Source organism: Mobula hypostoma, chromosome 3 (genome assembly GCF_963921235.1).
Source record: "Mobula hypostoma chromosome 3, sMobHyp1.1, whole genome shotgun sequence".
Lineage (NCBI taxonomy): Eukaryota > Metazoa > Chordata > Chondrichthyes > Myliobatiformes > Myliobatidae > Mobula > Mobula hypostoma.
The window spans coordinates 112,321,826-112,338,541 of NC_086099.1; the positions used below are offsets into that span (position 1 = coordinate 112,321,826).

The 16,716-nt window shown below is 43.9% G+C and overlaps 1 protein-coding gene and 1 pseudogene across 5 annotated transcripts in view; one reads left to right on the plus strand and one right to left on the minus strand.

Moving 5' to 3' along the window:
- LOC134344194 (ankyrin-2-like) overlaps positions 1-16,716 on the minus strand; it is a 978,678-nt gene that overhangs the window by 408,016 nt on the left and 553,946 nt on the right. For all 5 annotated transcript variants that reach the window (XM_063043600.1, XM_063043603.1, XM_063043602.1 and 2 more), the window contains one exon: positions 15,817-15,915. In XM_063043600.1, coding sequence (XP_062899670.1) covers positions 15,817-15,915 — 99 coding nt within the window. The remainder of the gene's footprint in view (positions 1-15,816; positions 15,916-16,716) is intronic.
- Positions 145-11,491, plus strand: LOC134343318 (uncharacterized protein K02A2.6-like; annotated as a pseudogene).

The following is a 16,716-nucleotide window of genomic DNA, read 5'->3' on the forward strand; positions in this document are numbered from 1 at the left end:
ACAAGTTGTGCAAACATTTGAAATCCAGAAGAACTATCAAGGCAAATTAATAACTAACACTAGTTTATTTACAACAAACTCTTCTCTTCCCTGCATCCTATTATATATATTTTTTGAATACTATTGGAGGAGCAGGGACGCAGTATGACCTTGCAGAAGAAAGCCACAGCAATTTGGGTTCTGGCACTGCATCTAGTTCTTTGGCTCAGAAGTGGGGGGGGGGGGGGTGTGAGTTAAGCAGTAGTGATTGGGGATTCATTCATTGGGGAACAGACAAGGGACGAGAATGAAATGAGATTCCCGTGTGCCTCTCAGGTGCTGGTCAGGGACGTCTTGACTTGAATCCATAGCATCCTTAAGGGGAGGATGAGCAGCCAGGGGTAGTGGTCCATATCAGCACCAATGACATAGGTTCTGAAGCCTGGCAAAGTGAGCTCAAAGAGTTAAATGCTAAGTTAAAGAGCAGGACTTCCAGGTGGTGATCTCAGGATTGCTACCCATGTCATGTGCTAATAAAGCTACAGTTAATAATTTGAACACGTGGCTGAAAAAATAGCAAATGGAATTTAATGCAGACAAGTGTGAGGTGTTACACTTGGGGAGGACAAACCAGGGTAGGGTTTACACAGTGAACTGAGGACTGGAATAAGATCCATAAATGCTTGAAAGCATTGGGTTCTGGCACTGCATCTGGTTCTTTGGCTCAGAAGTGGGGGGGGGGTCACAAGAAGATTGGGTCACAAAGAGAGCTTTTAGCACATTGACTTTCATAAAACAAAGTAAAGAGTACAGGAGTTGGGATGTTATGTTGAAGTTGTACAAGTGTTGGTGAAGCCAAATTTGGAGTGTTGTATACAGTTCTGGTCAGCTACCTACAGGAATGATATCAGTAAGATTGAAAGAGAACCGAAAAAAAATCATGAGGATCATGCTAGGATTTGAGGACCCATGTTATGGGGAAAGGTTGAATCAGTTAGGACTTTTTTCCATGGAGTATAGAAGAATGAGAGGAAATTTGATAGGGATATGCAAAGTTACGAGGGTAAATACAAACAGGCTCCCTCTACAGAGATTGAGTGAGGCCAGAACTAGAGGTCATAGGTGAAAAGTAAAATATTTAAGATGAACCTGAGGAGGAACTTTGTCACTCAGAGGATTGTGCGAGAGTGGAACGAGCTGCCAATGTGAGTGGTGGATGCAGGTTCAATTGCAACTTTGAAGAGAAGTGCAGATAAGTACATAGATAAGGTGGGTGAGGAGTCTGGAGGGTTATCGTCTGCATGTGGTTCTATGGGACTAGGCTGTATAGCAGTTCAGGATGGACTAGTTGGGCTGAAGGGGCTGTCGTTGGCTGTTGTGCTCTATGACTATATTCACTGCATCTCATGCCCTTAACACCATACCTCACTGTCCCCATTACCCTTATAATTAAAACTCACAAATAATTAGGGCAAATACCCCTTTGGAGATTACTTTTAAAAATCACCTTCAAAATCTCAAATTTATGCTGCTTGACTCAATACACAATTCCAATACGGCAGCACTAGCAAAGGGCTGATGTCAATCAACAGAGGAAATAACATTTTATGAGGAAAATATGATGACTTTATATGGAATTAAATTTGCTTTTTACATTTGTTCCCCACAATCTTACTGTTATGAATGGAATTCTACACTTTAGTAGATATAATAGGTTATTTTTTAGTTCTTCTGCAAATAAATGCCAACAATCCATACAAGCTAAAATGAAACATTTTTAGCTAAAAGCACTGGGCTGCAGAACATTTTGGAAACTGATGAATTTAAAGTTATCCAGTACTCTCGTCACTTGGATGGCTTGAGCAGCAAAGCTGCAGAACTTTGAATGTTAGCATTTCAAAAGGATGATGGTGACTACACTAGAATGCTGTTAGTATTGGTTAAAAATTGGAGTTTCATGGCAGGATGAATTGTAACACAATGGAGCTGATGATTAGATATACCAAAGTAATTATTAATGCACAATTTTGAGATGGGAACAGTGGTGACATTCTCAAGGAATATTTACTTAAGATGAGCATCTTGTGTGTCCAGGCATAACAAGGGAAATAACAAATGATTATAATAGTTAGCACAGAGCAAATACATTATTCAACTAGAAAATAATGAAGAAGAGACTTTATTATTATCAATGCTATTTATGAATGGTCTTCAGCATGGGATTCTGCATATTTCAAATATTCTGATGTTTTATCATTTTGAGGAGTCCTTATCATCACCATTATGTGCTGTGTCATATTACATGGTCTTCCATTTGTCTTTATTCTGAATTTTTGCCCATGTTCTCATTCTTTTCTTTATCCGTGACCATGATCATAAGACCATAAGATATAGGAGCAGAAGTAGATCATTCGACCCATCAAGTTTGCTGCGCCATTCAATCATGGGCTGATCCAATTCTTCCAGTCATCCCAACTCCCTTGCCTCCTCCCATACCCTTTGATACCCTGGTTAACCTAGAACCTATCTATCTCTGCCTTAAATACACCCAATGACTTGGCCTCCTCAGCTGCTCGTGGTAACAAATTCCACAGATTTACCAATCTCTGACTAAAGTAGTTTCTCCGCATCTCTGTTCTAAATGGACATCCTTCAATCTTGAAGTCGCGTTCTTTGTCCTAGACTCCCTTACCATGGGAAATAACTTTGCCATATCTAATCTGTTCAGGCCTTTTAACATTCGGAATGTTTCTATGAGATCCCCTCTCATTCTCCTGAACTCCAGGGAATACAGCCTAAGAGCTTCCTGATGTTCCTCATACAGTAACCCTTTTGTTCCTGGAATCATTCTTGTGAATCTTCTCTAGATCCTCTCCAATGTCAGTATATCTTTTCTCAAATAAGGAACCCAAAACTGCACAAGTGTCCAAGTGTGGTCTCACAAGTGCCTTATAGAGCCTCAACATCACATTCCATTACTTCTAGAAAGGAATGCCAATATTGCATTCACCTTCTTCACTAACAACTCAATCTGGAGGTTAACCTTTAGGGTATCCTGAACAAGGACTCCCAAGTCCCTTTGCATCTCTGCATTTTGAATTCTCTCCCCACCTAAATAATAGTCTGCCTGTTTATTTCTTCCACCAAAGTGCACGACCATACACTTTCCAACATTGTATTTCATTTGCCACTTCTTTGCCATTCCTCTAAACTATCTAAATCTCTCTGCAGGCTCTTTGTTTCCTCAACACTACCTGCTCTTCCACCTACCTTTGTATCACTGGCAAATTTTGCCACAAATCCATTAATTCCACAGTCCAAATCATTGACATACAACATAAAAAGCAGCGGTCCCAACACTGACCCCCATGGAACTCTACTGGTATCCGGCAGCCAGCCAGAATAGGATCCCTTTATTTCCACTCTCTGTTTTCTGCTGATCAGCCAATGCTCCACCCATGCTAGTAACTTCCCTGTAATTCCATGGGCTCTAATCTTGCTAAGCAGCCTCATGTGCAGCACCTTGTCAAAGGCCTTCTGAAAATCCAAGTGCACCATATCTACTGCATCTCCTTTGTCTACCTTGCTTGTAATTTCCTCAAAAAATTGCAGTAGGTTAGTCATGCAGGATTTTCCTTTCAGGAAACCATGCTGGCTTTGGCCTATCTTGTCACGTGCCTCCAGGTATTCCATAACCTCATACCTAACAATCGATTCCAACAACTTCCCAACCACTGATGTCAGGCTAACAGGTCTATAGCTTCTTTTCTGCTGTCTCCCACCCTTCTTAAAAAGCAGAGTAACATTTGCAATTTTCCAGTCATCCAGTATAATGCCAAAATCTCTCAATTCTTGAAAGATCATTGTTAATGCCTCTGCAATCTCTCCAGCTACTTCCTTCAGAGCCTGAGGATGCATTCCATCAGGTCCAGGAGACTTATCCACCCTCAGACCATAAAGCTTCCTGAGCACCTTCTCAGTCGTAATTTTCACTGCACATACTTCACTTCCCTGACACTCTTGAATGTCTGGTATACTGCAGATGTCTTCCACTGTGAAGACTGAAGCAAACTACATATTCAGTTCCTCTGCCATCTCTGCATCTCTCATTACAATATCTCTAGCATCATTTTCTATTGGTCCTATATCTACCCCCGACTTTCTTTGCCCCTTTATATACTTAAAAAAGCTTATAGTATCTTCTATGATATTAGTTGCCAGTTTCCTTTCATGATTCATCTTTTCCTTCTTATTGACCTTCTTAGGTTCCTTCTGCAAGTTTTTAAAAGCTTCCCAATCCTCTATCTTCCCACTTGCTGTGGCTTCCTTGTATGACCTCTCTTTTGCTTTTACTTAGGCTCTGACTTCACTTGTCAGCCACGGTCATGTCCTTCTTCCATTCAAAAATATCTTCTTATTTGGAATATATCTGACTTGAATTTTTCACAGAAACTGCAACCATTGCTGCTCTGCTGTCCTTCCTGCTAGTGTCCCTTTCCAGTCAACTTCGGCCAGTTCCCCTCTCATGCCATTGTAATCTCCTTTATTCCACTGAAATACTTGCACATTAGATTTTAGTTTCTCCTTCTTAAATTTCAAAGTGAACTCGATCATATTGTTGCTGGTGAACGCAGCAGGCCATGCAGCATCTCTAGGAAGAGGTACAGTCGACGTTTCTGGCCGAGACCCTTTGTCAGGACTACCATAGAACCATAAACCATAGAAACTACAGCTCAGAAACAGGCCTTTTGGCCCTTCTTGGCTGTGCCGAACCATTTTCTGCCTGGTCCCTGCCTAGAGGATAGGAAAGGGATAATGTGAGAGGGACAGAGGGAGAAAAAGGAAAGAGAGAAAAAGAATGTGTGTATATAAATAAATAACGGATGGGGTACGAGGGGGAGGTGGGCATTAGCGGAAGTTTGAGAAGTATATTCTCTCATTTTTCTCCCTGTCCCTCTGACTATACCCCTTGCCCATCCTCTGGGTTTCTCCCCCCCCTTCCCCTTTTCTTTCTCCCTGGGCCTCCTGTCCCATGATCCTCTCATATCCCTTTTGCCAATCAACTGTCCAGCTCTTGGCTCCATCCCTTCCCCTCCTGTCTTCTCCTATCATTTTGGATCTCCCCCTCCCACTTTCAAATCTCTTACTAGCTCTTCTTTCAGTTAGTCCTGACGAAGATTCTCAGCCAGAAATGTCAACTGTACCTCTTCCTAGAGATGCTGCCTGGCCTGCTGAGTTCACCAGCAACTTTGATGTGTGTTGCTTGAACTTCCAGCATCTGCAGAATTCCTCGTGTTTGTGTCGATCACATTCTGATCACTGTTTCCCAATGATTCCTTAACCTCAAGCTCTCTTATCACCTCCAGATCACTGCATAAAACCCAATGCAGCACAGTCGATCCCCAAGTGGGCTCAACAAGATGTTCTAAAAAGCCATCTCTGAGACATTCTACAAATTCTCTCTCTTGAGGTCCGGTACTGACTTGGTTTCCCCAATCAACTTTCATGTTAAAATCCCCAACGATTACCATGACATTGCCCTTCTGACACGTCTTTGCTATCTCCTGCTATAATTTGTAATCCATATCCCGGCTGCTGTTTGGAGGCCTGTATACAACTGCCATTAGGGTCCTTTTACCCTTGCCATTTCTTAACTCAACCCATACAGACTCTACACTTTCTGATCCTATGTAATCCCTTTCTAATGATTTAATAATATTTCACCACCCCCACTTCCTACTAATCTATCTTTCCGATACACTGTATATCCTTGGATGATCAGTTCCTAATGGCAGCCATCCTTTAGCCAAATTTCAGAGATGGCCACAACGTCATACTTGCCAGTCTGTAGTTGAATTTCAAGATCATTTATTATTTCTTATGCTGCGTGCATTCAAATATAACACTGTCAGTCCAGTACTTGATGCTTTCTGTTTTAACTGCACCATGCCTCTATTGCCCCATAACTCATCCCACTAGCTGTGATTATCATCTCTGTTGCACGCTATCCTTGACTTATTTCTGTTTTCCCCTTCCTCAGCCCTATGACTCCAGTTTCCACCCCTGCCAAATTAGTTTAAACCCTCCTAACAGCTCTATTAAACCTGCTTGCTAAGATATTGGACTCCTTTGGGTTCAGGTGTAACCTGTTATTAATGACTTGGATAAGGGAATTAAATGCAGCATCTCCAAGTTTGCGGATGACACGAAGCTGGGTGGCAGTGTTAGCTGTGAGGAGGATGCTAAGAGGATGCAGGGTGACTTGGACAGGTTGGGTGAGTGGGCAAATTCATGGCAGATGCAATTTAATGTGGATAAATGTGAAGTTATCCACTTTGGTGGCAAAAATAGGAAAACAGATTATTATCTGAATGGTGGCCGATTAGGAAAAGGGGAGGTGCAACGAGACCTGGGTGTCATTATACACCAGTCATTGAAAGTGGGCATGCAGGTACAGCAGGCGGTGAAAAAGGCGAATGGTATGCTGGCATTTATAGCGAGAGGATTCGAGTACAGGAGCAGGGAGGTACTACTGCAGTTGTACAAGACCTTGGTGAGACCACATCTGGACTATTGTGTGCAGTTTTGGTCCCCTAATCTGAGGAAAGACATCTTTGCCATAGAGGGAGTACAAAGAAGGTTCACCAGATTGATTCCTGGGATGGCAGGACTTTCATATGAAGAAAGACTGGATGAACTGGGCTTGTACTCGTTGGAATTTAGAAGATTGAGGGGGGGATCTGATTGAAACGTATAAGATCCTAAAGGGATTGGACAGGCTAGATGCAGGAAGATTGTTCCCGATGTTGGGGAAGTCCAGAACGAGGGGTCACAGTTTGAGGATAGAGGGGAAGCCTTTTAGGACCGAGATTAGGAAAAACTTCTTCACAGAGAGAGTGGTGAATCTGTGGAATTCTCTGCCACAGGAAACAGTTGAGGCCAGTTCATTGGCTATATTTAAGAGGGAGTTAGATATAGCCCTTGTGGCTACGGGGGTCAGGGGGTATGGAAGGAAGGCTGGGGCAGGGTTCTGAGTTGGATGATCAGCCATGATCATGATAAATGGCGATGCAGGCTTGAAGGGCCGAATGGCCTACTCCTGCACCTATTTTTTCTATGTTTCTATGTTCTTTTTGTACAGGTTGTAGCTCCCCCAGAAGAGGCCCTGCCCCCTACACCAGTCTCTCAGCCATATATTAATGCGCCTGATCATGCTATTCTTGCACTCATTAGCAGGTGGCATAGGCAGGAATCCTGAGATTACTACCCTGAAAATTACTACCTACTTCTTGACAAATTTTGCTGCAGAAGTGGTTTTCCCTTGCCTTATTTCGTCCCCATAAGACAGTGACTCAGCCATTATCAATACTCTTCAGAGACTGTCTAGCCAGCATCAGTGGTCACATAACCAGGACTTGTGATATGCACTAGCTGCTCATACAATCACCCACCACCTGCTCCCATGGTTTCATGTGACTCTGATTAGGAGGCTAAGCAGGTGCTACACCTTGCTCAAAAGCTACCTGTAGGCTGGTAGAGAGAAGGAGCACCTTACACCTCCTTTGGTACAGATGTATCTCTCCCCTGCCATCCAGGGGATCTTTATATGGTATCACAATTCATTGCATGAGATTGCTGAATTCAACAAGGAATTGTGATACCATATGTGGGCATTATTCAAAGCTCACATATTAAAAGTAAGTAACTTATTAAAAGAAAGTTAATACTAATTAGGATAATAGAGAGGGTTTTACTTCCGTTCTTTTACTTCCAGTGGACTTTGTATATAGTGTGTTCCTGCCATGCCCTATGGGTTGTGACAGCCTCTGTATATACCTATCAGTTTTGAAGTTCGAGATAAACTTCATGCCAACTTCATTCTTTGGCATGAAGTTGTTGAGTGTACCTTTTTCAAGGAAAAAGTCACTACATATTTTTGGCAACGAGGTGAACTGGTTTAGTGAATGTATCGGCACGTTTTTCGAATGGAAGCTTCGCGTTTCAGATGGCGATGTTTGGAACTATCGGTGAATGTCTGGAAGAAAACAAGGACTGGCCGGAGTATGAGGAAAGGTTGGGACACTTTTTCTGTGCTAATGGAATTACTGAGGAGGCTAAGAAGCACTCTATTCTCCTGAGTGTGTGTGGGGCAAAGACTTACAAGCTAATAAAGAATTTAGCTGCACTGCGGAAACAGGGGGATATTCCATATGATGAACTGGTCAAGCTCGTGGGGAACCACTACAATCCGAAACCTTCGGTGATAGTCCAACGATGTAAGTTTCACAGCCGTTTCAGGAAGCCAGGTCAGTCTGTGGCCAATTGCGTGGCTGAGCTTCGGGAGCTATTGGAGCATTGTGATTTCGGAGCGGTGTTGGATGACATGCTCTGTGATCGATTGGTATGCGGCATTAATAATGCCTGTTGGGGGAAACCCCACCACTGACTTTCAAGAAAGCCTTAGAGATTGCCCAAGGCATGGAGATGGCTGCTAATAATGTCAAGGATATCCAGAAAGGGCATGGGGGGGGGGGGTCACAGTCCGCTGCAGTGTACCAAGTCAGGATGGAAACTGGTAAACAGGCAAAGCCAGTGGAATGCTTCCAGTGTGGAGGGACGCACTACGCAAATGATTGCAAATTCAAAGACACTGTCTGCCATGCTTGTAGCGAAAAGGGACATTTAGCAGAAGTTCAAAGGGTAAAGTTAAGCCTGGGCAGGGGAAAGCTCAACAGGCTCAGGCAGCCACACACCATCTAGAAGAAGCAGATGAAGAGGCAGTGTGTGTCCACAACATGTTTGCAGTGGAAACAGATGAGGAACCACCTGAACCATATTATGCCACAGTCACTGTCAGGGGAAAGGACATTAAGTTTGAGAATGATTCAGGGGCTACTGCATCGGTCATTAGTGAGGAAACCTACAGGAAGACACGGGGATCCAACCTGCCTCCGATTTGACCATCAAAGCTCAAACTTAGGACCTATACAGAGCAGCCCATACCTCATACCCCATACCCCATACAGGGCGTTATATGTGGACATTTCAGCCGGGGGTCAGAAGGCTGAAGCCAGGCTAGTGATAGCTAAGGGCAGGGGGCCCAGTCTTTTGTGCTGCAATTAGCTTTGCAAAATCCAGCTAAACTGTCATGAAATTAAGTATCCACACACGACGGAGGACATTCTGCAGTGGTACCGTGACATTTTCAGGGACGAGCTGGGAACACTGAAGGGCGTGACAGTGAAACTCCATCTCGACCCTGAGGCCACACCACGTTTTTTTAAGCCCAGGTCGGTGCCCTATGCCATGAAAGGCAAAGTCGAGGAGCAGCTGGAACATTTACAGAAGCTGGTTATTATTGAGCCCGTCAGTTTTCAAGGTGGGCGGCTCCCATTGTTCCAGTTTTGAAGGCAGACAAAACGGTGAGGATATGTGGGGATTATAAACTTATGGTGAATCAGGTCTCAAAGCTGGAGGAGTACCCATTGTCACGGGTGGATGACCTGTTTGCGACCCTGTCAGGGGGGTAAGCTGTTCACAAAGCTGGACATGAGCCACACCTACCAACAGCTGCTGCTCGATGAGGATTCAAAGGAGTACGTCACAATCAATACGCACAATGGATTATTCAAGTACAATTGCCTGGTGTTTGGAGTGGCGTCCAGCCCCGCCATTTTCCAAAGGACAATGGACACTTTGCTGCAGGGGATTCCGCACGTAGCAGTGTACCTTGATGACATCTTGATCACAGGGGCTACGGAGGCGGAGCATCTGGCTAATTTAGAACGGGTGCTGAAGAGGCTCTCAGACGCAGGACTGCGGTTGAAATGTGGAAAATGTGTGTTCCTGGCATCGAGTGTGAGTTTCCTGGGACACAAGATCACAGCTGAGGGGCTTTGCCCTGTGGAGGACAAAGTGAGAGCTATCAAGGAGGACCCCAAGCCCAAAGACCATCACGGAACTCAGATCATTTTTGGGCATGGTGAATTATTATGGCAAGTTTCTTCCTGACCTCTCAAGGGTTTTGACCCCACTGCTTCACAGTGACACTGAGTGGCAGTGGGGTGAAGAGCAGGAGAAAGCCTTCAAGGAAGTGAAAGAACTCCTCCACTCAGCGAAGCTACTTGTTCACTATGACCCAGACAAGGAGATCGCCCTTGCATGTGATGCCTCACCCTATGGAGTCGGGGCAGTTCTCTCACATGTAATGGAGGACCATTTAGAGAAGCCTATTGGTTTTGCTTCACGCACCCTGACAGCTCGACAAAGAAGGTCTGGCCATTGTTTTTGCAGTCAAACGCTTTCATCAGTACCTTTATGGAAGCGCATTTACAATTTATATGGACTATAAACCACTGATGAGCCTGTTCAGTGAGACTAGATGCATCCCACCGCTAGCCTCAGCCAGGATACAGTGTTGGGCTCTTATACTGTCAGCCTACCAGTACACTATAGTGTACAAAGTGGGTGGGGATAATGCAAACGCCGATGCACTGAGTCGACTACCTTTACCTGAGACACCTGTTACTACATGTATGCCTCCAGAGACTGTGTTTTCATTGGAGAGGCTGTCAGAGACACCTGTAAAGGCGATCCAGATCAAGCAGTGGACAGAGAGGGACCCAGTCCTGTCCCAAGTCAAGACTTTTCCTTTACAAGGTTGGCCCAGAGTTGTGGAAGAAGAGGAACTGAGGCCTTATGCCAAACGCAAGACAGAACTCAGTCTGCAGGATGGCTGCATTTTCTGGGGGGGCGAGGGTCATCGTGCCTCCCCCTGGCCATTCACAGATTGTGAAAGAAATTCATGAGGCTCACCCAGGAGTGTCTCGAATGAAAAGTCTTGCAAGATCCTACGCTTGGTGGCCAAGAATAGATCAGGATCTGGAGAACATGGTAAAATCATGCACGCAATGTCAGACTAATTAGAATATGCCATCACCAGCTCCTTTGCACCCATGGGAGTGGCCAGACCACCCCTGGTCTAGGCTACATTTGGACTTTGCTGGCCCTTTTATGGGGCAGATGTTTCTTGTAATGGTAGATGCATATTCTGAATGGATCGAAGCTCACATCATGAGCACCATCACAGCTCCCTCAACCATAGACAAACTCAGGCAAGTGTTTGCAGTCCACGGGTTGCCTGACACTCTGGTCACTGATAATGGCCCGACGTTCACCAGTGAACTGTTCAGTTGAGTTCATGCAGCAGAATGGCATTCATCACATTTGGACGGCCCCTTTCCACCCAGCCTCCAATGGTTTGGCTGAGCGGGCTGTTCTGACAGTGGAGGAAGGCCTGAAGCGGATGACAGGGGACTCTCTTAGCATGCGGCTTTCACGTTTCCTGTTTAAATACCACCTCACGCCACAGACTACGACTGCCCGCACTCCAGCAGAGATGCTGATGGGGCGTAGGCCCAGGTCAATATTGGACCTGCTACACCCGGACATGAAGGCGAAAGTGGAGAGAAAGCAGTAAAAGCAGAAGGAGGGACATGATCAACATGCGCGAGAGAGACAGTTAAAACCGGATGACAGTGTCTATGTGAGAAACAATCAGCAATGGCTGCCTGGGGTTATTCTTAAGCAGAGTGGTCCCCTCTCCTATGTTGTTAAGCTGACTGATGGGCACGTTTTCCGCAGACATCAGGACCATGTGCGCCTGCGTCATGATACCAACTCAGAGGCTGACAGTTCCACGGAGTTTCTATTTGTGAGACAGACTACGGTGGAAGCATGTCCACCAGTGACTTTGCCAGAGGGCAAGACGTTGGCAGAGAGGTCAGGGTCCCCTGAGGAGGATAGACATTCTCACACAGGCACACAGACCCCTCTCATGCCCCCAACACCAGACCCACCCAAAACACCATCACCAGCTCGGTCACCGGGGGTAGTGCGCAGAACACAGCGCACTCATAAACCTCCTGACAGACTGAATTTTTGACGGGACAGTTCTTTTTTGTTGTTGTCAGATTGAATGTTGAATCTGTCACATTTTCCAGATGTTTTGTATTGATAAGCTGTTGCTGAGATAACTAGTATAAGTTTTCAGGGGTATGCAAGTTAATAACACCACTGTTTTTATTTCCTAGAGTTTTTTACATTTGGGGATGTTGGATTTTAAAGGGGGAGAAGTGTTGTAATGTGAGAATTATTAAAAGTAAGTTAATACTAATTAGGATAATGGTTTCTTTTTTACTTCCATTCTTTTACTTCCGGTGGGCTTTGTATATAGTGTGTTCCTGCCATGCCATATAGGTTGTGAAAGTCTCTGTACATACTTATCAGTTTTGAAATTCAAGATAAAGTTGTTTCTTTGGCATGAAGTTGTCGAGTGTGCCTTTTTCAAGGTAGAATTTACTACAGAAAGTGTAGGAAAATGGGGCTTACCTTAAATGTTTTTTATTTATATATTAACTCATATGGTTAGTGTGTTAAGATGGAAATGCAGTCATCTGCCATGTCAGTGTAGCTGCAGAGGTTCTGGGGTGGAGGGAGGAGCAGATTCCATGGGACCTTGTTAATGGGGCAGATAAAGGAATAATGAGCAGTTGAGGCATCAAGTTTAACTCATCTGTCAGCTTTATCAAACTCTGGTTAGGCCACATCTGAAGTGTTACATTCAATTTTAGTTACTCCTTTATAGGAAGGAGGTGGATGCTTTGGAGAGGGTGCAGGAATTTATTGGGATCAAAGGACATGCGCTACATTGGACAGAAGATTCTGGACAGACCTGGGTTATTTACTCTGAAGTGTCAGAGGCTGAGAGGAGACCAGACAGAAGCTGATAGAAGTATGTGAGGTATAGATTGCATAGATAGGTGCTATCTTTCTCCCAGAGACAAAATGTCTTTTACTTAGCCTGGGAGGGGGAGAAGTCAAAGGTGATGTGAGGCACAAGTTTTTTTACGTAGAGACTGGTGGCTGCCTGAAATGCTGGTGATGGGGCCATATATTAGAGGGTCTAAGAAGCTTTTAAACAATCGCATGAATGTGCAGAGAATGAAGGCATTTGTCAATACGCAGGCAGAAGGGATTAGGTGTCATTAGCTTAATTACAGTGGCACATCATTGTGAGCTGACAGGGTTGTTCCTATGTTCCACTGTTTTATATTCTACAAATAAAATAACATTCTACTGACACCTGTTTCACTAATATCTGATTTTGTAAAAGTCTCTTTTCATTGGTTTGGCTACATATTTTTGAAATTAATTAAAACACTAAATATAATAAATAAAACTCTAGATATAATAAGGGTAGAATAGGTATCATCAGTGGCAGAACATTTTTTAAATGGTTAGTGGTACAGGAAATTGATGGAAATAATCTACTGGCTAGCCAAATTGGATGATGATGTGTAGGAGAATGTATGGTTGTTAAATCAAGATATATGCAATTAACCTCTTTGCCTATGTTGTCATTGTCACTTTGACCAGTTTTTCCAAAGTTAGCCTGTCTCACAGCAGAGCTGGCACCTTGCACAATGATAACGGGTGGTAATTCGGACGGGAAGAGGAAAAGACATGCCTTCTCCAATAAATACACAGGACAGGCGTGCAACAGTGAACCTACCTCATCACTACCCTACAAACCCAAAGCCATACCAAATAGATGGAATGCGGTTAAAGTAAGAGAGAGACACCAATAAAGTAAAAAAAATCACTTTAACAGCATTGAAGTACATAAGCAATCTGTTCAAATAACACTTATGCACAGCAAATTAAAAATGAATAGTTTTGCACCAGAAAAAAATCAAGGTCAAAATAAACGGCTTTGTATCATATTTTGGTGTTCTGTTAAAGTGTTAGTTATGTAATTACAGCTGTACAATTCCTTTCTTTATGCAAAGTTTTCATTGCAATACAGTTCTTTTACGGTGCTGGCATACTGTATTAACTACACTATTTACATAGGTCCTTTAATAAAATAATGGAAGCCAATGAAATGAAAATCAATGGGTTCAGCAATAGGCAGTTAATATAGACAGCTGAAATAAATAATTATTGAAAGCTGATCAGTTTGGAGATCAACGATTCACACTGGCTACAATTCTGCTTGTCTTGAGAGTACACTCAAGTAAGTAACTAAGAGAAAAATGAGTAGGACTTGTGTATAGGACACTACTGGTCACAACATCCCTATTTGGTGTACAGAAATTAGAGGTGGTATAGACGAATTCACATAGTTGACAAATACTTCATATATTTTAAATATTTTTAAATTATTTTCAGCTTATTTTTTGTTCTACACTTAATGTCAGGAATGAAATTGATTATCCTCATTTTCAACCCTTTTCCCAATACCCTTTCGCTTTTGGCAAGTTTACTGACATTCAACTATCATAAAGTTGCATGGTCTGCTAACTGCTTATCCCTAATGTAGCTTCGTGAACCTGTGCTTAAGTGCAAAGGATATGCTTCTTAGTATCACCCATCAAAGTTGCTGGTGAACGCAGCAGGCCAGGCAGCATCTCTAGGAAGAGGTACAGTCAACGATAGGGAGCGATCCCTGCGGAAAGCAGAGAGGCGGGGGAGGAAAAGATGTGCTTAGTGGTGGGATCTGAGACAATAGGTCTGCCAGGACAGGTAGGTTTGTGGATCTTGGGTAGGAGGTAGAAATGGGAAGTGCGAGGTGTGGGAACTATAAGGTTGGTAGCAGTGGATGGGAGATCAACTATAAGGTTGTGTAGCCTCCAGGTCCAACATACTATTCTCCGTAAGCCTCCGGGTCCAACATATTATTCTCCGTAACTTCCGCCACCTCCAACGGGATCCCACCACTAAGCACATCTTTCCCTCCCCCCCCCCCTGCTTTCCGCAGGGATCGCTCCCTACGCAACTCCCTTGTCCATTCGTCCCCCCCATCCCTCCCCACAGATCTCCCTCCTGGCACTTATCCTTGTAAGCGGAACAAGTGGTACGCATGCCCTTACACTTCCTCCCTTACCACCATTCAGGGCCCCAGAGAGTCCTTCCAGGTGAGGCGACACTTCACCTGTGACTCGGCTGGGGTGATATACTGCGTCCGGTGCTCCTGATGTGGCCTTCTATATATTGCCGAGACCCGAGGCAGATTGGGAGACGCTTTGCTGAACACCTACGCTCTGTCTGCCAAAGAAAGCAGGATCTCCCAGTGGCCACACATTTTAATTCCACATCCCATTTCCATTCTGACATGTCTATCCACAGCCTCCTCTACTGTAAAGAAAAAGCCACACTCAGGTTGGAAGAACAACATATTCCGTCTGGGTAGCCTCCAACCTGATGGCATGAACATTGACTTCTCTAACTTCCGCTAATGCCCCAGCTCCTCCTCGTACCCCATCTGTTACTTATTTTTATACACACATTCCTTCTCTCACTCTCCTTTTTCTCCCTCTGTCCCTCTGACTATACCCCTTGCCCATCCTCTGTGTTCCCCCCCTTTGTCTTTCTCCCTGGGCCTCCTGTCCCATGATCCTCTCATATCCCCTTTGCCAATCACCTGTCCAGCTCTTGGCTCCATCCATCCCTCTCCTGTCTTCTCCTATCATTTTGGATCTCCCCCTCTCCCTCCCACTTTCAAATCTCTTACTAACTCTTCCTTCAGTTAGTCCTGATGAAGGGTCTCGGCCTGAAACGTCGACTGTACCTCTTCCTAGAGATGTTGCCTGGCCTGCTGCATTCACCAGCAATTTTGATGTGTGTTGCTTGAATTTCTAGCACCTGCAGAATTCCTGCTGTTTGGTTCTTAGTATACCCACAGAGTGGACGTTTCTATACAAGAACGGTATATTACCGGAAACAGGGTGATGTATGAAAGGAATAACAGTACAACATGAATTAAGAAAGACTCACCCTTGTTTTAGCATCAATCTGAGCTCCTCGATCTAATAGCAGTTTCACCATATTGGTATTCCCTCGTTTGGAAGCTACGTGTAGTGGAGTAATTCCATTCTAAATTGAGATTAGAAAGCACAATCATATATAAACAAATAATTCAAAGCAAACATTGCATTAAACACAATTCAAATCCAGCTACATTACATTTAGGAAGGGCTTCACTTTGGTTGGAAAGGGTAAGTCTATGAGAAATTTGGAGAAGGTAAAAAAATTGCTAACTAACCTAACCTGCTCTGTTAAGCAAATCTAAGTGTTTGAAGAGCTGAGAACTCATGTTTTTACATGATTGATGGCTCTAAGTGCAAAAATGTTATATAAACTTTGCACTGAACAGCTTTTAATCCCTCTATGATCTTCATACAGGAGAATGAGTAAAGAAATGGCAGATGAAGTAATGTAGAAAAGTGTATGATCATGCACTTTGGTAGAAGAAATAAAGATGTAGACTATTTTTTAACAGGGGGAAAAAATCAGGATTCTGAATTACAAAGGGCATTGGGAGCCCTAGTCCAAGATTCCCTAAAGGTTAACTTGCAGGTTGAGTCAGTAGCAAGTAAGGCAAATTCAATTTTAGCACTGAGTTTGAGAGGAATGAAAGCAAGGATGTAAATGCTTTATAAGGCATTTGTCAGATCACATTTGGAGTATGGTGAGCAGCTTTGACCCTCTTATCTAAGAAAGGATGTGCTAACATTGAAGAGGGTCCAGAGGTGAATGAACCCTCAAGTGAAATGGTTAATGTATGAGAAGTGTTCAATGGCTCTGGGCCTGTACTCTTTGGAATTTAGAAGTATTTGGCGGGGGTGGGGGGGGAGAGGTGGTGGTTTCACTGAAATCTACCAAATACTGAAAGGC